This window comes from Silene latifolia, chromosome X (assembly GCF_048544455.1).
Source record: "Silene latifolia isolate original U9 population chromosome X, ASM4854445v1, whole genome shotgun sequence".
NCBI classification, from domain to species: Eukaryota; Viridiplantae; Streptophyta; class Magnoliopsida; order Caryophyllales; family Caryophyllaceae; genus Silene; species Silene latifolia.
Window position 1 is genome coordinate 172,892,829 of NC_133537.1, and position 24,416 is coordinate 172,917,244.

The window sequence follows — 24,416 nt, forward strand, 5'->3', positions numbered from 1 at the left end:
ATTGTCAATATATAAGGGTCCCGATTCAGATTAGCAAACTTGAAATGATAAGGACGGTGAAAATTCGTTAAATTATGCGTCCACATATGAGAGGGTATAGCATTAAAAGAAGGAGCACAAATTAAACGAGGCAATATACTGTTAAAACAAACAATAATGAAATTATCGCTTACTACCTCGGGTTGGTCGCTCTCAACGACGGAATCACTGACAAAGGAATGGATTACCTCATCCGTGCTAGGAGCAATTACCGTCTCAGCTGCTTCTTCATCAACCTCCTCAGTGGAATCCATCCCGTAAATCGCAGCTTCAAGTGTATCCGACTCGGCTGTGAATAAGGGAGGTTCACCGTAACCTTCATCATCGTCAAACTCGTCATCCAATATGAACCCAAGTGACGAATTAAAGCTCCCAATGGCCAAATCAGTCGATCGAGAAAAATACTCACTCGATCGACCACTTTCCTCCCGCATCTCACTCGATCGAGTAACAAAATCACTCGATCGAGAACTATCCTCCTGCATGTCACTCGATCGAGAAGAGATATTACTCGATCGAGGACTTTCTTCTGTACGGCTGATATCCTCGCATACACTCGGAAATACGATAGAAAGTCGTCATCCGAAATATAGAAATCATTTTCAGCATTGGGCAACGCAGGTTCTTCATGGGAAAAACCGCTCTTGGTCAAGTACACCTCTTCTGGTTGCCGATCATCCAACCCAACATTTAACCGAGCAATTTGATCGCAACTCGGCAATTTCAAAGGTGACTTGAGCACCCATATATCTACCATATTCTAGAATTAAGGATTTCAGCTCCGCGATTTCTTTTTACGTATATCACGAGGATCTTGTTGCGGTGGCCATTGATGGGGTGGATGTGGCGGCACAACTACGGTGCATTGTGCTCAAGAAGACACCACATCCCCAAGATTTCTTCCTTTCCCAACTAGCAGGTTTCTCAGCTTGGGCTTCAAACTGAGCAATTAGTCGGGAGACAGAAGTCATCTTGGCAAGAGGGGTCGAAGGTACTCAAGCCTTCCCTTCGATAATCTCCCTCGTGCTTTGTCTAATAAACCTGTAGGCCTATCAAAACAACACTAAAGAGAAAGATAAGAACAGCCTCAAGGTACTTAGTCTTCCCTTGAGGCGAAAGGACAAACAAAATAAAACAGATAAATGTGAATTTCTAAACTAAAGAGAATAAGAAGAAGAGAGTAAAAAAGGAGGAAATAAACAGATAGAGGGAAATAGCTAAGACAGACGGTTCACCATAATCATCCGGTCAAGTAATCTAGGTCTCAGGTCAATGCAAATACGGTCTAAGGGGTAACGAACATCACCTTTCGGTCCTTAATTCACCCTAAAGCGTAAACAGCTTAACTTTCGCCCTCACTGCAATACTCTATCGTTCGCTACTAGTCTCGCCTTTTCCAACCTTTCGGTCCAGGTCAAGGATCACTAGGAATTATAGGTCTAATTGCGTCGACTCAATTAGAAAGATATAATTAAATGTAGCATTTAACCAACAAAGACTATACTAGCATTAACCAAATAAATCAATTACTCTCCCTTCATAATTATGGATCCCCTATAGTCTTAGCAGAGGGGAATTAGCCACTCATATTACTAATTAGACTAACGGCAATTAATTTCCCAGCAGTAAACATTATAAAAAAACAATAAAGTGCAATAAGGAAAATTAGGGCAGAAATTAATTGTAACGAAAGCGAAGAATTAAAGCAATAAAAGATTAATTATTAATAAAGGAAGAGAAAGGAATTACGATCCAAGCGAATCCGGCGTAAAGAATACAAAATCCGAGTGAAAATAATCCCCAAATAAAGTAACAGTGAAGAGGAATAAAGCAACGTCCTCAAGTTTACAGTAGAATGTTTGATAATATAAAGGATGATCCTAATAAACCTAGTAAAGCATGCTTAAATCGCAAAGCAAAAGAGTTTAGCGAAATAAAATATCACGCGGCTAATTAAAGCCCAAACCCGTCAAAAATTGTTGCTCGATCGATCATATAGTCTCTCGATCGAGTGATATTCCTTAGCATTCCCCTCGATCGAGAACAATTCCTCTCGATCGAAGACTTCTTTCCCTTTAATCACTCGATCGAGAAGAAGTAGCTCTCGATCGAGCAAAGGGGCTCTCGATCGAATAGATATAGTTCTCAATCGAGCACTTCTCAGCGCGTAATTCCTGCTTCGCGCACTGAACTTAAAACGGCTGCCATTTCTTCGTTACTTGGGCAAATAGGGCAATTCCGGTGGCGTTGGAAAGCTAAGAGGACAAACTTTCATCTCCAATTGGAATGACCTGAATATAAGTTGTATAACTCGAGATATGGCTCTTCAAAGTAGGTACTAGCAATTTGAAGTTCTTCCTTTGCTCGCCTAGCTATCTTTCTTCTTTGCGCATCTCAAAATAGCTACATTCCCGCTCCAAATTCACTCTTCCTCCAAATGCATGCTAAAAGGACGGTAAAAGGCTTGATTTCACTACTTTCCGGTTCATTCCTGCAATTAGGACAAAACAAACCAAAGTAGCATATTCGGGGCATTTCGTAGCATAAAACCACGATAGAAGCATAGAAATACGTGCATAAAATAGGCTAAAAAGACTATATAAAATGCACGTATCAGTAGTACTAGCAAAATTTATATCAATCAAATAAACTTTTAAAGAAGAAGGTCCCATTAGATGTCCCACACCTAATTTGTTGATTCTTCAATAATTTGGGGTAGTTTCCTCTCTAGCGTCCAACAATTAAGACAATGGAAACTTTATCGGTCGGGATTGATAGGTTTAGTATCGTTATCCTCAATAACAGTACTTTTAACATTACCTTAATCAATTCCATTCTAATTTTACTTCTTTAAACCTTATCCTTTTCTTAAGGGTTTAAGATAATGCTACCACTCATTTCAATGAGTCTTTGCTTAGAGAAGCAAAATTGAATTTCATGAAGACTACTCTTCATTCGTTCGTTTAGTCTAAAAACTTTCATTGAAGTGGTTGCGGTATTTTGGTCAATTTTGATTTCCAACAAATCTAGTTACCAAAATGATTTAACGTTTCAAAGTACTTAACTCAATTAAGCATATGAGAAACAATTTATTGTAAGTAGATATGTTAGTCAAGAATCAAAAACCCTTTTGATGATGAATAACTTTTATCTATACTCTTCACAAGAGATCCTTCCAATGGATAACACGAGGTTTTAGAAGAAAAATTCATATTTGTCTCAAGTTACGATGTTTTAATGGAGATTTTGTACTAAAATCGAAATGATATTGTATAAATTGAGGTAAAGAAAATAGAACGATGTGATAACGGAATAATGAAAACAAAACATTTGTCGTTATAATAATACTTGTAAGTAATTTAACAAGATATGAGCATTTATATAGTGACCTCTACCTAACTATAATAAATGATTCCAAGATCCAAATTCATATTAGTTTGGGCACGGTAGGGCCGATTCATCCCTTATCAATATAACTCGGTGGATTAACTCTTTAATCGATTCTACTTTTAGAACTCTTGGTCGATAAAATTACATTAATATTTATCTTTAGCCCAAAACACATCCGGCAAAGGTCGAGAATAATTTTGTTGAGTTCAACCCAAATTTCGAATAAATGTGTCCATGATCCAAATCCACATCAATTTGGGCACGGTAGGGCCGATTCATCCCTTATCAACATGAATTCGGTGGATAGACATTTATCACCCACTTCCCCTACGTAACAAGGTTTGTACCCCGGTAGGGCCGAGTGCACTCCCTCATGAAATAGGTTTTCATGGTTTCTACCTTTTGGTAAGGCTAAGTCTTAATTGTTTATTTTAGCGAGAGGTCATGTCAATTTATTATCTATCATGTTTTAAGTGAACTAAAGCGGTGAACTACGATAATTGTAATTGACACGGTCGATAAACGCGATTTAAAATGCATGTTTAGTTATGGCTATTTAGCGATACATGCAACATATAAATAAAATGCAAAGCATAAAAATAAAATCCTAGTATGGCCTTCCTAAAATAGTAAATCTAATAAACTATTACACATTCGGAAACCAACTCCTTTGGTCCCTAGAGCTTCGGTCTTGGCACGCATTTCAAGGCAACACTTTCTTGACGGACCGCCTTCTCGAAGGGTACCGTCTTCAAGGAACTCCGGAATAAATAAATTACATAATGAATTACATAATTTCCTATTATACATTTGTAATTAAAATAAAAATAAATCTATTAAATTACAAAACGATGATACGAGATCACAATAATTACAACCGAATCGATATTCCCATACATTTCGGGTAATACCAATTAAAACTAAGGCCATACTAAGTAAAATTACATAATTCAAAAATTACATAAAATTAAGATATGACAATCATAAATAAAATGCAACATTATAATATGTATGAACATGCTAAATTTTATGCTAAATCGCCTTTAAAGAGCCAATATCGTATATTAATCGGTTTTTACGGATTTGCGTGATTTAACTTATTAAAATCACAATAATTAAATAAATTCATATTTATGTACAAGTTAATTACCCTAACCATCTTAGGACTCAAAATTAGTCTCCACTAACATTTGACAATAATTAAACTTGATTTCTTAATATTGTTCATAAATGGACCCAAAATACAAAATTTATGCTATAAACCTCAAATTAAATCATAAAAATTTCAAATAATTTCAAAATTTGAAATTTAAACTCATGAAAATTCTGGAAAAATACCATAACACTCATAATGTTCAAAACTTAGGTTAAAAATTTCGAAAATTTATCGAGAAAAACAATGTTGCGGTTTATCGGTTTTAACAATTATGACCATAAAAATATGAGAAAAATTATATTCATCAATTTCACTTTTAGATCTGAAATATATGATAAAATGCAACATGTGACGTTTTTCCTTAGTCATGAAGTATGTTTTAGCATTATTACTAATTTATAGTCACTATTTATGTGATTTTTCATCAAAAATTCATAAATCATGCATAAAAACTTCATTATAGCCAAATATTTTACACACATCTTGTAAAATTGCATGTGCCAACATACTAAATTTCGATGACCAGATTCGAAATATAACTCATATTAACCTATTTACCAATTTAAATACGATTTTAACTTAAAAACTCCATATTTCGAGCAAAACAACTCATTTTATCATGAACATTTACAGGCCATCAGTAGATAGTATATGTGAAAACATATCCAAAAACCACTTAAAAATTCAAAGTTTCGCTATTTTTCGTCCAAAAATGACATTTTTATCATAAAAATCACATTTTAATGCCAATAATATATAAAAAGAACAATAAAATCCATAAATAAACCAAAATGTCCTAAAAATCACTTAGGACCAGAAACATTTAACATGCTAAATTATTCGTGATTTATCTTCATAAATCCTAAATTTTAAGTTTTATATGTTAATTAAATTAACTCGTAAAAACTAACCCGATTTTGCAAGCAACAACCGTGATGCTCTGATACCACTTGTTGTAAATCATATTTTAAATATCACATATTTTAGTTTAATGTTTTAGTCATAAAAACTTAAAGATCTTATGCATGCAAAACAAATGCAAGAGTAAGGAGAAAAACGGTTCCTTACATGTGAGTATTTCGGATATTTTGGGCACAAGTGAAGTCTCCTACCTCACTTGTTCTTGAGCTTTCCATATGTTAGGATGATCCTCCAAAGACCTCAAGTATAGAAGTCACTCCTCTTGATTGCCCCCAAGATTATCCCTTATCCCCACTAAATAATATTAGCTAGATATTAGTTTAGTAATTTACCTTAAAATTGATTACTAATACTCATATATTACACTAATAATATTAGTAATCTTATTGAACAATATTCATGTAATCTAAAACAAACTTTTAGATAGAAAAAGCGAATGATGATAAAAATTGCATGTGTAAATGAATGAATAATGGAGTAGTCAAAAATGAGAACAAAATTCTCATTATGATGGAGGAAGTGGACGGGTAGTAGAGGCCAAATAATGGCATCTTCTTTTTGCTTTTTCACTTCTCTAAATTGTAGGCATGTGAGTCTACTTAGTATAGGTGTGTAAGCTAGTTTTAGCCTAGGCATGATTACATTATTTTATCTCATAAAATAATTCACCCACTAACTTGTTCCATACCAATATTTCGGTCCATATACATAAAATGGACTACCATTTTATTTTTGTCAATTTGTCACTTGTCACACAATATGTCACATGTAGTATGATACATGTTATTAATTAATTTAATGCATATTTATCACATAAATATCATTTTATGAATTAATTAAATTACATACAACAAATTGACTAGTAATACTTGATCACATAAATAAAATGGGTCATTTAATTATAATTCACAACATCTTGTAATTATAATTAACCATTCATTCTCATCTCTATTGTTTCACAAACAATAAACAATTTTAGTAATAAAATATTTCAATTACTAAAATAAATCTTATTTATGCCCATTATAATAAGATATCAATATTTTCTCTCGCAAATTGAATTGTTCAATTTTATGGAATTGATTAACTTGTATCATTATACAATTAATCAACTTTACAGATTAGGGTATCATCCTTTAGGTGTGACCTTAAGGGATCAACTGATCACCACCGTCCCACGACAGTAACGTCAAACTCTAGCAAGCCAATCGTTACTGATTAATGTTGATCAGTTGACTATAAAATGAATCATCCCTTACGTATTCTTAAAAATGAGATTTAAACATGTGATCATTATGATCGACAATTGTGATCGCATTATTGTCGGGGACACTCCAACAATGGGATGTTTTAAAGCCTTTTCTAAATTAAAAACAATATTATCATCCCCCACGGCTAAAGTCAGTCTCCCTTGCCTAACATCTATAACTGCCCCCGCATTGTGAAGGAATGGTCTACCCAAGATGATAGGAATTTGGTTGTCCTCAGCCATATCTAAGACAACAGAATCAACGGGAATGAAGAATTTCCCAACTCGAACGGGAACATCCTCCAAGACACCCAATGGGTGTTTAATAAATTGATCGGCCATCTACAAAGTCATATTAGTAACAGTCGTTTGACCCATATTTAATTTCTTACAAATAGAATAAGGCATGACACTGACGCTAGCTCCTAAATCACAAAGAGCTTTACTAATAGCAAGATGACCGATATGACAAGGGATAGAAAAACTCCCAGGATCCTTAAGCTTAGGTGGTGAATTAGCTTGCAACACGGTGCTGCACTTTTGAGTAAAAGCAATGGTCTCCACCGCATAAAAGGACCTCTTCCTTGTCAAAATCTCTTTCATGAACTTCGCATAAGCCGACACTTGAGTGATCAACTTAGTAAAAGGAACACTTACCTGTAAGTTCTTCACTACCTCCATAAACTTTCCAGATTGCTTGTCCAGCTTAGACTTTTGTTGACGATGCGGAGAAGGTAGTGCAATAGTTGTCGGCTCGGCTTCCTTTGCTTTAGAATCATCTTTTGAAACACCGTCATCAAACAAAGAGGTTCCTCGATCGAGCCCTGATGTTACTCGGTCGAGTACTGAAGTTCCTCGATTGAGCCTGATGCTACTCGATCGAGGAACCTTGGCAGATCTATTTTTTTGTTTTTCTCGCTTTTATTCTCAGCTCATGTTTCAACTTCGTCAACTTCTTTTTCATCGTCACTTAGGTCCAAATTACCCTATCCCTTAGGATGCATGTAGGGTATCTCGTCTTCATTAGTGGGCAATTCTTATTCATTACTTGGAAATTCTGAATTTTGATATGTGGTACCGCTCCCCAATTGAGTGACATTAGCTTGCTCGTGACCTTGCTTACCTTGAGGTGGAAGATTTCCGGGCTGTTTTGAAGAATTATGAACCGCCATCTGAGCCACTTGTCTGTCAATCATCTTATTATGGGAAATCAGCTCAGAGATTTGAGCCGTCTGCTTTTGTTGCATAGCCAAGGTTTGTTGTAAGAAGGCTCTCAACTCTGCCATCTCATTGTTTAGAGCTTGTTGAGGAGTTTGTTGAGGAGGTTATTGATACTTATTATTAAACTGCTGACCTCCCTTATTTTGCCTTTGATATCCTCTTTGTGGTTGATTACCACGATTATTAGGAGGTATATATGTGTTCTTCTGTGGTTTTTGCAGCTGTGGATTTTGCACGTTCTGACTAGACCATTGAAGGAAAGGATGTTCCTTCGTTCTTTCATTGTAAAAGTTAGAGAAAGGTGTACCTTGCCTAAAAGATTGATAGGCAATAACCTGCTCCAATGTGCTCAAACACTCAGCTGCATTGTGACCATCCATACCACACCTAGCACAAGACTCCTCCTGTTGACTTATAGCATGAACTACATCTTTATTACCCAAAGATTGGGTATTCTTCATCTCTGCAATTTGGGCAGAAATAGCCCCTAACTGTGCCGCAAGAGCACTATCTCCTCCATTCCCACGCGTACTTCCCCTAGGATTTCCATACTTAGCAGTATGGGTAGCAATCTGATCAATTAACTTCCACACAGTATAATCATTAGTGTTGTCCTGAAACCTCCCATTGGCTGAAGAATCTACTAAAGCACGATGATCGTCGTACAACCCGTTATAAAACTGGTTGCAAAGAAACCAATGATGAAAGCCATGATGGGGAACTGAACGAACCAAATGTTTAAAGTGAATCCATGCTTCATTCAAATCTTCATTAAATGCTTGCTTGAAACTGGTAATCTGACTTCTCAACGCATTAGTCTTTTGAGGTGGGAAGTAGAAAGCAAGAGCTAAAGTATTCCAGTCAGTAATTCCTTCATCCTCCATATCTAAATCTCACAACCACTCCAAAGCACCATCTTTTAGAGTAAAAAGATAGAGGACCTGCTTCACCTGATCTTGTGTCACCCCAGTAGTCAAAGGGATGGAACAACAATAAGTCACGAATTTCTCCATATGTTTTGCAGGGTCTTCAGTAGCTCCACCTCCAAATAAATTCCGTTCCACCAAATTGATGTAAGATGGACGAATCTCAAAAGTTCCATTGTCTGAGGTAGGGAGCTTGAATCCTTTTGGGATGGAAGTCAATGTAGGCTTGGAATGACTGGCTAAAGTAGGCATGATGGTAATCTCAGGTACTGAAATTTCAAGATCAGAAACAGTGTCCTCTTCAAAGGACAGATTTTCTGAAGTAGTAGAATGCTCTGTCTCAACGTCAAGTATACTCAAGTCTTGTACTTGTCCCACTTCTTTCTGAAACTTTCGTCTGTAGCAAAAAGTCTTTTCTGGCTCGGGATCTATTGGAAGACTCTCTGACCTAGTTGACCTGGGCATACATGAAACTAACAAAAAAAGTGTGAGAACGGTCTCAAAGAACTAGGTTCCCTTAGACAAAAAGACAAAATAAACAAAAACAAACAAGAAAATTGTTGCCTCCCCGGCAAAGGCGCCAAATTTTATAAGGCTAAAGTCGTATTACCTATATCAAAATAATCTATCTTAGAACTAACAAAATAGCTAGTGGTAAGACAGGTATCGAATCGACTGGGAGGCGGTAATAATCAGTTTGCTAATATTTAAAGTGTCTTAAAGGTAACAATTTATGGGGGGTTTGGTTTGTTTGGTTTCTATCAACTAATGGCAAGTAAATTAAATGATGTATAACAATAATTATAAAGAGTCTAGGATTTCAGTTCACTAGGTCAATTATATGGGGTTTATCTTAATCAATTGTTAGGTCAATCAAACTATCTAAGGTCACAAGATTTGTTAATTCTATTATGTCCTTTAGATTAAGTCTAACATGTCATCGCTAATATTAAGCACAATCTATTTGATTATCGCAGCCTATATTAATTCTAACCCTGTCGGTGAAAGCATTAATTCGCTACATTAATTATTGATTCAGGCCTTATCAATTAACTAGAATAAGAACAACAATCAAACGATAGTTTATATGAAATTACTAACAATCAATTAATTATCCCCTTTCTAATCAACCTAGATCCCCTTCATCCTAGATGAATATATTAGCTACTCATGGTGATTTGAACAACAACAATAAAGATTAATAGCAACATAATTAAAGACATGGAATAACAATAAAGAATTAAAAGCATAAAACTTGAATGATTAATTAATGAAGAATGATTAGTACCTTAGTAATTGACGAGAAAAGATTAAAGAACAAAGTATGAAAGCTAAAGTATTTTTCCAGCCGTCGAAAAGTAATAAAAGCGTAACCTATTAAATCTTATGAGTTTAGAATATATATTACAAACAAGACGTGTTTTAGGAAAATACGGAAAGTAGACTATCAAAGAGGTTCCTCGATTGAGCCTCAACATACTCGATCGAGCATTCCTCTACTAGATCGAGGAATCAAGTCCAGCAGCTTGATTTCTTCCTAACTTCTCTTTCCGTCTTTAAGTCTCCTCGTTTCTCGTGCCATGCCCCGTGAATTACACTATGCCATAACCGCAATGCTCATCTACACTTGATTCACCTCGTAATGCGTCATTTCTGCATTAAAACATAAAGGGGCAGTAATATGGACACTTCACTAATAAAGGCATATAAATGATATAATAGGCACAGAAATGGTATCAAAACAACATGAAAGGAGTTATAAAATTGTATATAAATGTGATACATCAACTATCCTACTCATGATTTGGAACTGGGTGCAATTATTTTTGCTCTTAAGAGTTGGAGGCACTATCTTTATGGGCTAACCTTTAAGGTGTTTTCATATCATAAGAGTCTGAAACATATCTACACTTAAAAAGAGATTAAAATGCGATATAGGCGATGGATGAAGCTGATTGGGGACTACAACATGGAGATCATCTATCACGAGGATAAGGCTAATGTTGTTGCAGATGCTTTGAGTAGGAAAAGTGTTCATTCGTTGTGTACAGCTATGTCTTTGCTGAAGCTGAGGGATGAGATGTCCAAGATGGGTATCCATATGATTCGGAAAGGGGATACCGTTGGGGATTTGATGATCGAGCCAGATTTGTATGAGGATATCAAGAGAAAAAAAGAGCTTGATCCAAATATCCAAGAATGGAAGTCAAGAGTGGAGAGTGGCACGGTTTCCTGGTTTTCTATCCACACAGATGGGAGTGTTTGCTTTGATGGGAGATGGTGTGTTCCTGATGATGCATATTTGGGGAGAGTAACAATGACAGAGGCTCATTGCACTCCTTAATCAGTTCACCCAGGAGGTGACAAGCTTTATAAGGACCTCAAGAAAACTTTTTGGTGGCCTAACATGAAGAGAGATGTGGCCGAGTTTGTGGCTAAGTGTCTGACATGCCAGAGGGTAAAGGGTGAGCAGCGAAGAACACAAGGTAAGATTCAGTCACTTGAGGTACCTGAGTGAAAGTAGGAGTCGATCTTTATGGACTTTATAGTGGGGTTACCAAGGACACAGCAAGGTAACAATATGATTTGGGTGATCGTCGATCGGTTAACAAAGTCAGCTCACTTCATTCCGATAAAGGATACTTGGACTAAGATACAGCTAGCTTTGAGTTACAGAAAGCATGTGGTTGGGTTACATGGTGTGCCTAAGGATATAGTGTCTGATCGAGATGCGAGATTCATATCACGGTTTTGGCAAGAGTTGCAGGATTTGATGGGAACAACCTTAAAGATAAGTACAGCTTTTCATCCTGCCATAGATGGTCAGACGGAGAGGACTATCAAGACTTTGGAGGACATGTTGAGGGCTTATGCCATGGAGTTCGGTGGGAGTTGGGAGGATAGGTTGGATTTTATTGAGTTTTCTTACAACAACAGCTATCACACCGGTATATGAATGGCACCGTTCGAGGCTTTATATGGCCGGAAGTGTCGAAGTCCGGTTTGTTGGGATGACAGCGCAGAGGCAGTGGTTTTAGGACCACATATGGTGCACGATATGATTGAGCAAGTTCGACAGATTCGTCAAAAGATGAAAGCAGCTCAGGATCGCCAAAAGAGTTATACAGATTTGCACCGCAGGGACATCGTGTTTGCAGTGGGTGACAAAGTCCTTTTCAAAGTGGCACCGATGTGAGAGGTGATGAGGTTTGAAAATAAAGGTAAGTTAAACTAGAAGTTTATCGGTCCGTATGAGACCTTGGATCGTGTAGGTGAGGTGGCCTACAGGTTAGCTTTACCACCAGCTTTGGATCGAGTCCACAACGTGTTTCATGTTTCACAGCTCGGGAAGTATGTGAGTGATCCATCACATGTGCTTGAGGTTGAGAACATAGAGCTTGATGAGTCTTTATCTTATGCGAAGGTTCCTAAAAGATCTTAGACCACAAAATACGTAAGACAAGGAATGGTGAGATCGTCTTACTTAAGGTGCTTTGGTCTAATCATAATGTGGAAGAGGCCACATGGGAACCAGAGGAGGCTATGAGAGAGTGCTTTCCCCACCTTTTCGATCAGGTGTGTATGGTTACGGGACGTAACCGTTGTCTTTTTAGGGGGGTATGAGATGGTCGCATGCTTGTTTTTGAGTTAGTTTAAGTTGGTTTAGTTATGTTTTCAGTTGGTTTAGCTATGTTTGTGTCATCTGGTCAGTTGTGTTGGGTGTTTTTGAATTATGCAGTGGGAGTTGTTTGGCTCTTGTTGGCCTTGTTTTGGGTGTATAGTGTGAACTTCGAGGACGAAATTCTTTTTAAGGAGGGAAGACTGTAATACTACGGTTTTCTAAGTCTGTTACTCGACCGAATATGGCTTACTCGGCCGAGTAAGTGTGTCATGTGTTTCTGGACAGTTTACTGCCCAGGAATACTCGGCCGAGTATGGGAATACTTGACCGAGTATAATCTACACTCGACCGAGTATCCGGTCTGACGGGTATTTATTCCGCGGTTTGATTTAGAAAGGATTAGAGTTATTTAAGATGCTCTTTACAGTTTCTAATCATTTTTTCAAAACCTAAGCAATACAACGTAACTCTAATCCTCTCCAAATCTCTCTCTCAAGTGCACGGATCGTTCGTGAGTGTAGTTCATCCTTCGTTGCGTCGATTGTGTCGGAAAGCCTTTGACTTCATAAGTTTTATTGATTTATCTTTTAGGGTTTTGCCCTAGTTTGTGATTAGGGGAAGGGATTTTTGCATATGGTAATTGGAATTATATGATTGTTGTTACGTGGAAAATTCGTAGATGAGCCTTTCTAGCTTGCTTGTGTATCTCATTGCAGGTTGTGCTAAGGTAGGGTTTCCCTACTCAGTTACTGTTAATTGATTTTAGATTGTAGTGTGATTGTTGTACGATTGATATTGTGATTATCTACTGTTGTTGGATTGGAGTTGGGTGTTTGAGTTCTGATGGTTGATGGTGATGTTCGCGAGGTGCGTCCTCGTCTGAGTGGAGTCACTTGCGGGAGTGGCTTCACGCCCTAGTTTTGCCCTCTGTGTAACCCGCCACATGAGGGAATGTGCACATTAATGGACAGGTTATCGCTCGTTGATGAGCGGGGGCTTAGATGGGTACGGCTGCGGTCCCCCACTGGCAGGGCTACACATTTTAGTGTGTAGTCAGTTACATGTTAAGATTGGGAGTTGGAGGTGGATGATGATCAGCTGTTTATCTTTTCGTACTTGTCTTATGTTGATTATACAGTAACTGACCCCGTTATTGTTTTATAAAATCTGTTGTGATCCATTCCGGGATGGTGAGCAGATTGTGATAGGTGATGATGTTTCTAGCTATGGGGACGAGATTGGGGGGGGGGGGGTCATCACTCGAGTCTAGCTTCCGCTGTCATGAGATTTATCATTCAGTTTTAGTTGTTGAACATTAGTAACCTTTATTTTGGTTTTGGATTTTGGAACATGTAAACATTAATCAGTTATACTTTAATAATTGTGTTTTGGATTGGTAACTTTGATATACTAACCTCGGGCAACCGAGATGGTGACGGTCTCTCCTGCTAGGGTGGTCCTGGTAAGGCACCTTGCTATATGGGGGTGTCACACCCTTTATCTTACCACCCTTCTCTTTTGCATTTTCGTTGTTCTTCCTCTTTTGCTTTAATGTATTCCAAAGCTCCTCCTTTCTAGCTGAAAATTCTTTTACCTTTTCTATAAAAGGTGTCGTGTTCTCATTTTTGTCAGCTAAAAGCAATGCTGCTGCCATTTCTAGCCACTAGTAACGCATATACACTTTTTGGTTCAAGTCGGCTTCAAACATTTCTCCCTCATACCGAATCATGTGCATCATTAAGAAGTTTCCAGACTCGGTATTGTTCATCTCTGTGTTTTGCTAAGGGAAGTTAATGTTGACAGTATCAAACGTTATTATATCATCCGCTCTTTCAGCATTCTTCTTTTCTAGGTAGTCACTCATGTGCTTAGCCTACAATATTAAGCAAAACCATTAGTGATAATTTCACAAACAATCAAATCCATTATTTCAATGTTAATATACACCCAACATTTAAAGAAATATCAATTAATCATACCTCCAAATCTGCAACTTTGTATATTTCTGTTTGCTCCCAGTCATCGTACTCTGTGTTGTCTACCACTTCCACTGTCTCGGTTTTGAAATTTATACAAACATAGAAATAATGTTCTTTCCATACCATCGGAATAAACACTAGATCTGCTTCCATGTTACAGGGAACTGTGTTTCTTCTAATGAATTCGTCCCATTCTCCGAAAACCTTTTCTTTATTCATTTCTCTGTCTCCATTTCCATCGGTTTTTACTTCCTGTTGTGTATATATATGTTAAAAGTTTTATTTTTTTTAAAAAAAAGTGATTACAATTATTCAAAGTGTGAATATGTATAAATCAAACTAAAACGACAACTTACCATGTGTCGAATCCTAAAAAACATTAAATTTGTTTCACATTTTTCTGTGTGCTCAATGTGGTTCAGAATTAGCGACCAACATTCAATCATATTGCTATTGACGTGTACATTTGGTAGCAACGACAATATATCGTCTCTGACAAGGTATTGATCATTAGTGAAGCTAGAAACAACCTCACTGCTCCAAACATTAACACAAAACAAATCAAGACTAGTCCAAACAATATCATGATGCTCTAAATATAGTATCACACCAACAATGAAAAAGTATCACAAAAAATAGCAGTACTGATATATCCAAAGATTTTAAAGAACCATACTCTAATGGGAAAATGTGATCGTCCAATAGTCAGTAGTCAAGCACTTCTTTCCTCATGGTCAACATCTTTGCACAAAGTGATTTGTTAGCCTTCATAAACCCTGAGACAACCTCCAACTTAGCATCTGCCACACCATAGTTGTACGTACTTCCATGGCTATCTGATTTCCCCTCATACCGCTTCCCACGACACTGGAAGAACCATCTTCTACCATAGCTAGAAAAATATATATATTCAATACATAATGAGTATTTATAATGAAAATAAGTTAGTGTTAAAAAAAATAACCTTTTATTTTTGATACGGGGGTCTGAACATTCTTTTCCCACGTTTTTCTCTCTTGTTTTTGTTTGTTGTTTTCCTTTTCGTCAGCAATTTAGGTAATAGTGTACTTTTGATGGCATTTAGGTTTATAACCTTCTTCAGGACCCCACTCCTATTTTTATTTAAATCACTCAAGACGAGCGTCGTTGTAACTTCTCCCCTATATAACTGTCTCTTCTTTTCATTGGTCAGTTCACTTTTAAAATCCTCACCCACAAAAAACATCATGTGAAACATCCTGAATAATCCACAATCCAGGTTCAACTCTTTCGTTTGCCAATCAAAGGCCACATTTGCCAAAATGTAGTCTTGTACTTTTAGCCCACTTTTATTACCTTTTGTGTTTAGGTAGTGACCATAAATACTACCCTGTATATGTTTATTGTAAATAACTATCAAATTAAAGCTTAGCTAACAAATTCATTATATACTTAGTTCTTGTAACACTCCGTATTTTATAATAATATTTTATTATAAAAGTATTTTATTAAAATAATTATTTCGGAGTGTAATGATGTATTTTGGAAGTATTTATATTTATCGTCTTCGTTCTCTATTTTATTATTTCTTATTTTGACCTTCCTTGAATGGGTTAAAATTTCCATGCACAATTTTACTATTTTAATTTGAGAACTACTTTTCTTATTTAAGCCCTCCTAGCGTTTTAATAATACTCAATTGGTTTTGTAATCATATAATCCATTGTATGAGTTAATGGACCCAAAGCCCACTTATTAATCCTCTCTTATATAAATAAAAGCTAAACCTAACAAGCGGGTTGCTTATTCAGTTGTTTTGTGCGTGTGATGCTGCCGCACACCTATTCCTCTTCTCCTCTCTTTTGTTCTTTTTTCCCCATTTGACTCCATTGTTGTGCATCTTTCCTTCTTCCCAATTCAAAAGAAAATTATATTTTCATAGTCCTTGCTCTTATCTTTACAACATAATTATCTCCAAATATTTTTTATGGAGATTATTTGTACGGACCTTTAGACCTACGTTTTGGGTCTCTTATTTTAATGGGTAAAGGAGAAGTTTTCTTTCCTCTAACGTTTTAAAAGAGGATCTGAATGCATGACTTCTTGCACATGGGTTCATGCTTCCTTAAAGGCGATTTTGGGGATATTGACACGTGTTGGAGACAAGGATTTGATGGTCGTGTCTTTCATGGAGTTTTCATTCTTGTTTTGCATCATTAATTACTAAAAAGGTAACTAGGTGTTTTCCTTTAATTGTGTTTATGCAAATTGAATGTAATTTACATGATTTAATAATTGATTTGTGTAAATAGTACGTGTTTGATTGTTTACTATCATGTTAATTATGTTGGTGTGTTTACGTATGTGTTTTTACCATTAATTTTGCATATCGTATGTTGCTTATGCCTCGTTTTTGGGCGTTTGGTGTGCGGCTAAGGTTCACAATGGAAACCCTAGTGGCGGCTTGGTGGTAGTATATGAGAAGGCCTAGAGTTATGGCTGAACTATTATAACCTTGAGATAATGGCTCAATGTTATAGCTGGGTTGGTAAAACTCTGAGGTTGTGATAAAGTTATAGGTGGAGCCATATAACTTAAGTCACATGTCGATGTTATAGCTAATGTTAATGTAACATTAGGCTAATGAAGTCATTGTTATAGCTAAAGCTAATATAACATTGGGTTAGGAGGTAAGCTTATTGTTAAAGTTATAGCTGAAGTTACTATAACATTGGTTGCTTATACTTGTTTCATATTTTGTATTGTGGTCAACGTGCTATGTCCTTGTGTTGCATATGTATTTGGTAACGTTTGTTCATATGATAAGTGGGGTAGTCAGTTATACTATCTTATGAGTTGAGTCGTGATGTTGTTCACACATGTTGGTACAGTCAGTTATACTATGCATTTGTGGTTTTCTAGTTTGAATAGATGACGGTAGTATCAGTTATATACTATCAGAACGAACTAACGTCACCCGTTGATGCGGGATTTATTTTTGTCTATGTTCGGGGGGTAGCAGAGGCAGTGGTTATACGCTCTGTTCCCCGAGTGTCATTCGGTTTGCATCGAGAGTCTGGCCAGGTCTTAGACATATAGGCAGTGGTTATATGCTATACATAGTACCTTGGATGCAGTTGTTATACGGTCTACACCGATGGAGGCAATTGTTATACACGCCGTCAGTTAAAGGCAGTTGTTATACGCTCTGACAGTTAGAGGCAGTTGTTATACGCTCTAACGGCGTTCATTTTATACATTGTGCTTGTAACTAGAGGCAGTTGTTATACGCTCTAGTAGGTTGTTGGTTTGGTCAAATAATACATGGTCATAATGGTTCTATTATGTGCATGATGTCATAATGTGGTTTGTGTTATGCGTCGTCACATGTTATTTGACTTGGAGTAAACTTTTCGAATACTTATCTTTTTACGCCATTGTTTTGTAGCGAGTTGTTGTCAAGTTTTCATGAGTATAGATAGTCTCACATATTTACTAGTTTTGCATTTCAATTGTTAATAATTGTTGGTTATATTCAATCGTTGTAAACTTGACTGGGAGAGCATCTAGTTACCCCTGACTGATTGTCGACCTCCATTCTCAGGTTGTTCAGATTGTTGCTGACTGGTTGATGCTTGCTTGGGAAATGTGCGAAGCGAGCTTAATAATAAAATAGGAGTTTGCTTTATGTTTTAAGAACCTTTGAATAATGTATCAGTTTGTTTTGGATTTAGTAGCGAACCGGATTGGTCAGGTGTTTCCGCCACGTTGACCGTTTTATCAGTATTATACTCTGATATTTACTTTATACTACGTTTTTCCTTTGTTTTATAATCCGAGTTTTTACAGTTGGTATCAGAGCGAACACGCTCTCAACTCTCGCTTAGTTGATGACTAAAATAAATTGACTTAGTAAATGAGTGAGAGTCAATGGGGTAGAAACAATTAAGGACTTCTTTGTTTTTGCCTTAATGTTTCACATTGTTATTAATTGTATTACATGTTTTGTCCTTGTATTTGTTTTCTTATGTCTTAATTTTTATCGTTATTTTTTTTTTGGTGAAATGTGAAAATTATATTAATAATTAGAATTTTACAGTACAAAATCACCAAGTGCAAGAGCATTGATACCGACGGAAAATAAAACTACATCCAAGGCATCCAATGCAAACGTTGAAATTTAGACGTCCATTTCCATGCTTGTCCTCTACTCTTTACCACGGCAGCAACATTATTAACCGCATACTTTGGATGAACCATTTTGTTGTCCACTCTACAAATGTTGCGGGCAGTCCATATTTGATAAACCATAGCCATGATAGCAGTGATAACTATATGTTTTTTCATCAAGGATCGACACCTCCATCTTATGCACCAGTTCAGAATATCAGTATCAGGGAGAGTAATATCCAACCAATCTGCCAGCAGCCTCCAGCAACAAGCACTAAATCTACACCTATATAGCAAATGATTATGATCCTCCAAATGATCTAAGCACATATCACAATATCCATCTGAAATGATGTTAAATCTGAGTAACCTATCCTTTGTTAAAAGACGGCATTGAATAGCCAGCCAACCTATGATAGAGTGCTTGTGAAGGTTGAGCCTGTTTCAGATAACAGGATACCATGGTACAGGTAAAGGATTACCCTGCAGCCAAGTATACCCAACAGAAACAGTATAAACCCCAGCATTAGTACTCCATTTGCCTTGACAATACCCAGGTTTAAGTATATCTTTGACTTGGCAAATTTTCCTCCAAGTCCAACTGGAACTAACTGTAGGTGAATAATCTAACCAGTTTTGGCCTTTGATGTACATGTGATTAACCCATCTTATCCATAAATGATAAGTTTTCTCAGCTAACCACCATACATACTTGCCCAACATAGCCATATTCCAGTTTTTCCCATTAACAATGCCAAGACCTCCATACTTTTTTGCTGTACAGACTCTATCCCCCGCAACTGGTGGTGTCTTGTGGAACTCATCAGACCCACACCAAAGGTAGTTCCTGCATATGTGGTTAATCCTGTCCATCACAGTAGCAGGTATGATAAAAATACGAGTCCAAAAACTATGAAGTTGAGACAAAACAGCCTGAACCAGAACAAGCCTGCCAGCATAACTTAACTTTCTGGCACCCCAACCACGAATTCTCAGCACAATCTTCTCAACTAGCCTAGAACAATCACCCACTGCCATTCTTTTATACGAGATTGGTATACCAAGGTATCTCGAAAGGAAAGCGGCCCTCTTTGAACCAGATACACTTAAGACATACTGAACATCATCACTGCGCATACCATTGAAGTAAATATCAGACTTCTCACGATTAATCACCAGCCCTGATGCTGTAGAGAAGGTGGCAAATGCTCGAAGAATAGTAATAATAGATGCTTTGTCACCCCGCAGAACATTAGAAGATCATCTGCAAAGCACAGATGATTCAGTCTAAGTGCTCTACAGAGGGGATAGTAAGTAAACTCCATGGTATTGGTAACAAAACCCATTATCCTGCTGAGATACTCCATGCAAATAGTAAATAGCAGAGGGGACATAGGTTCACCTTGCCGAATCCCTCTCCTTCCTTGGAAATACCCGAAGTTAGAACCATTAAGAGACAAGGTATACCAAGGAGTAGTAACACACCCCATAATCCAATGTACCATTTGATCAGGGAATTTAAGAGCCTTCAGCATCTGCTTGATAAACTCCCACTCAATAGAATCGTATGCCTTTTTTAGATCCACCTTCATCATACATCTAGGAGAACAAGCCTTCCTTTTGTACAATCTAACCAGGTCATGGCAAATGAGGATATTATCAACAATATCCCATCCTTTAAGAAAAGCACTCCGAGTCTCACTGATAATGTCAGGTAAAACTGTGGCAAGTCTAGTGCAAATCACATTAGAAATAATTTTATAGACCACATTGCAACACGCAATGGGTCTAAAATCCGCCACAGTATTAGGCCGGGTCTTCTTAGGAATAAGAGTTATAGTAGTGGAGTTGATCTGCTTGAGCATTTTACCTGAAGAGAACAACTCCTGCACCGCTCCAATAATATCAGTCCCAGTAATATCAAAAGAATCTCTAAAGAATTGAGAGGAGAATCCATCAGGCCGAGGTGCTTTGTTGGCAGGGATGGAATAAAGAGCATCCTTGATTTCCTTTTCAGTTACAGCTGAGGTAAGAATATGACAGTGATCACTAGTTACAAATTTCCCCTATTGAACAGTGCCCTTATGAACCTTAGTTACCCTTCTGTTAGATCCCAATAAGGTCTTGTAATAATTTATAAAAGCCTCCTTAATTGCAGCAGGAGTAGTATGATTGTTACCCTCCATATCATAGATCCCCAAAATCCTATTCTGCATCCTCCTTGCCTTGATAGCACTATGGAAATAGTGTGTATTATCATCTCCTTCACTGAGCCATAGAACTTTGGCTTTCTGGGACATAAAACTCCTCAGTGCATCCTCCCTATCTCTGTAAAGGTCAGAAGCCTCCTTCACTAGCTGTTGAAGCCCAATGTTAGTAGGATCAAGGTGCAGCTGACCTTGCACACTATAAAGGTGAAGCAAGGCCACCTTTGTAGAAGTTTCAATACCAGCATAAGCTTCAGAGTTCAGCTCCTTCAGAGGTTTCTTAAGCATTTTCAACTTTTTAGCCACCTGAAACATTTTAAACCCATACAAAGGAGAACCCCAAACTTCTTGAATAATTTTCAGAAATCCAGGATCCTTGCCCCACATATTAAAGTATTTGAAATTGCTCTTTTTCCTAGCAATATCAGGGTTCATTGTCATTGTACAAGGACAATGATCAAATAAGCCTTCAGGGTGAAACATAGTAATGGTGTTAGGAAATTGAAGGAGAATTTTTTATCGTTATTAAATGTATTAAATGTATAATTTATGTATTGTGTTGTTTATGACTTGATGTTTTATTTCGTCATTGATTGTATAAAATTTGTATAATACTACTGAATTTAATGGTATATATGTTGGGTAATATGTGTAAGTGGCGTCATAATGTGAGTTAGCAGTGATAACATTTTGATTAGCATGCAAGGTCTAGGTGGAATGGGTTTTGAGTGGTTGTTAGTATGCGCGAACTTCGAGGACGAAGTTCATTTTAAGGAGGGAAAACTGTAATACCCCTCATATTTTATGGTTATATGACCTTTGTGTGTGTGTCTAAAGTATATGATAGACTATGAAAGGTTAATAGGAAGCTTGCACAAATGTGCCAATTACGAAAATATGATCACTTGTTTTAAGGGTAATTTGAAACGGGAATATCGAGAGTTTTACAGCTTCTATGAGAGTTATTCAAATTGGAGGTGAAATCTTATTGTCTTAGCTTTCCAACGCATGGTCACAAGCTTGATTCCGATCAGTAACGAAGAAATGACAGCTGTTTGAAAATAAGTGCGTAAAGCTGAACTCGCTGAGTGATGTTACGCGCTAATTAGTTTCATAATTTCGCACCTTACTATAATATTCATAATAATATAATATTATATCCCATTATTATTATTATTATTATTATTATTATTATTATTATTATTATTATTAATAATATTATTATTATTATTATTATTATTATTATTATTATTATTATTATTATTATTATTATTATTATTATTATTATTATTATATTATTATTATTATTATTATTATTATTATTATTTATTTTACCTGCCATAAATATTTTATTATAATATTATTATATCTTACAACTTATAAACATTCCTAAAACGATACTACCTTACTACTATATATACAATAGCAACCACAAGTTTTATTCACTTTCAAAAAACATAAAATATATATAGAGATTTATATATATATATATATATATATATATATATATATATATATATATATATATATATATATATATATATATAGAGAGAGAGAGAGAGAGAGAGAGAGAGAGAGAGAGAAGGAGACTAGAGAGATAAGGAGCTTGTTCATCTTTTTTCATCTTAAGGTTAATTGGTCATGCTTTTGTGAGACGGGTTTTGTTGCTTGGATTCGTGTGCTTTGCTATTTGGATTTTGTTGAGCCGCTTTGCTATACAGGTAGGATAGCTACTCAATCACTTTAATGTTTACTTGAATGGTATTATCTAATTTTACTGGTTGAATTATTTGGAATTGTGATGGATGATATATGATTGTTGGTTGGTTGCATTGAGATATATTGTTTAATGATTACCGCATGACTTGTGATCGAGATGATTTGATTATTGACTACCTCATTTCGTGATCGAGATGCTTATATTGATTTGGTTTCCCACCTCATATCGGGATGGTAAGTATATTGTTTGCATATCATATCATGAGCACTTGCATTGGTTTCCCCAGGCTGGTTCTGCAGGACTTGTCTCTGGGATGTTATTGAGATTACCCCGGCCAGGGATTGGCGGGATGGGCGGGAGCGTCAGAGGATTGATCATGAGCATGCATTGTATTTGCATTTGATATTGTCTTGTACTCATTTATTGTTGTTGTTTAGCTATTCCTACTCAACCTCGTTGTTGATAGTGTATTCGTGAACACCTGTGGTGAACCATAATGGGGAGCAGATTTGACAGGTACTAAAAATTAGCTGACTTAGGAGCTATGGGATGCGTGAGGACTTGGCCAATCTACCTAGAAGTCTAGACAACGTAGATTATGAGATCACTTTATTTATTTCCGCTGCGAGTTGTAATTATTTTATATTAAGTTTTAGTTGATTAATTTGTAATAAATATGTATTCATTAAAGTTTTTAATTTAAAGTACTTTGGTGAGTTGGTCTTTGTTATTCACTATCTCGGGAAACCGAGATGGTAACGGTCCTATTTATTTGGGAATGTCTAGCTAAATGCTCCTAAATAAATGGGGGTGTTACAAAGTGGTATCAGAGCGAACGATCCTAAGGCCTAAACCAATGAATTTAATGAAATTAGGATGAGTTTAATAAAATGAACCCGGGGTAGAAACTGTTTAGGAGCCCTTTTCTAGGTTAGGGAGACGTCCTTGACCTGGCCCTTTTCAGTTTTGAGCCGGTCACCTCGAGGAAGGTTAAGGAGAGAGAAGGGTAGTTAGCGTGGATGTTTTAACTTAATGGTCTAATTGTGACTTGAAAATCTGAGAAATACTAATTTTATCGCAATTTGAGAACAAAAAGGTATGAAATTTTGAGACGAATAAAAGGGAAAGGCGTGTGGTCTATGAGACGGCGGTCACATTGAATTGAATTTGTTTTAATTCGTTGCATAATTGCGCATGGAAATTTTCTTGGTATATCATGAGTGACATAAATTGGAGAAACATTCACCGTGAAATATTGCATCTTTATATGTATTGGTTGTATATATGTGAATTTCATGCTTAGAAATTTCATGTCTAGAGATATGCAGAATGTGCTACCCTGAACCGATTTGTGATATTTATGCTATAGAATTGTTATAAAAGTTTAAATTTAATTGTCAAAGATTAAGTAGTATGATAAATGTTTAAAAAGAGGCAGGTAGGCATGAATGGAGTGACACGCGAAAATTGTGGCAAATTACAGCAAAATTGTGGTAAGTTATAAAGAAATCGCGACAAATTATAAAGAAATCGTGGCAAACTATAAAGAAATCGTGGCAAAATAATTTGTACGCAATCATTTATTTCTAGTAAGCATGCTCGTACCTTAGAACTGAAATGATTTGATGTGATCAAATTTGATGTAGAAATATCTTCAGGAGAGTCATTAACTTTTGGGGGGGATACATCAGGGTGTGAATATTTTAATCGGAAAAATTCTTTCTCTATGGATTTAGTTGAACTTCTTTGAGAGATTTAGAGATCATCTTAGGGATGAATTGATTGGGAAAAAAATAGAGGATTTATTGGCTGCTATCAAAATGAAGTGTCTTTGAGG

General features: G+C 36.5%; 1 protein-coding gene across 1 annotated transcript; it reads right to left on the reverse strand.

Moving 5' to 3' along the window:
• Positions 1–14,304: 14,304 nt before the first annotated feature.
• LOC141618749 (uncharacterized) lies at positions 14,305–21,300 on the reverse strand. The gene is made up of 8 exons (XM_074435831.1): positions 20,832–21,300; positions 19,829–20,675; positions 19,152–19,781; positions 18,858–19,091; positions 15,279–15,395; positions 14,860–15,037; positions 14,504–14,755; positions 14,305–14,397 (listed from the first exon to the last, which is right to left on the reverse strand). The coding sequence occupies exons 1-8, from the start codon at positions 21,298–21,300 to the stop codon at positions 14,305–14,307; spliced, it is 2,820 nt and encodes a 939-aa protein (XP_074291932.1).
• Between the last annotated feature and the right edge of the window lie 3,116 nt (positions 21,301–24,416).

Bases quoted from the DNA above. Each gene is read 5' to 3' on its own strand.
- LOC141618749 (XM_074435831.1), bottom strand. From the start codon at position 21,300: ATGACAATGAACCCTGATATTGCTAGGAAAAAGAGCAATTTCAAATAC. The intron at 14,756-14,859 runs GTAAGTTGTCGT...TATACACAACAG, and splicing joins TTTTTAGGATTCGACACATG to GAAGTAAAAACCGATGGAAA. The intron at 14,398-14,503 runs GTATGATTAATT...TTAATATTGTAG, and splicing joins ACAAAGTTGCAGATTTGGAG to GCTAAGCACATGAGTGACTA.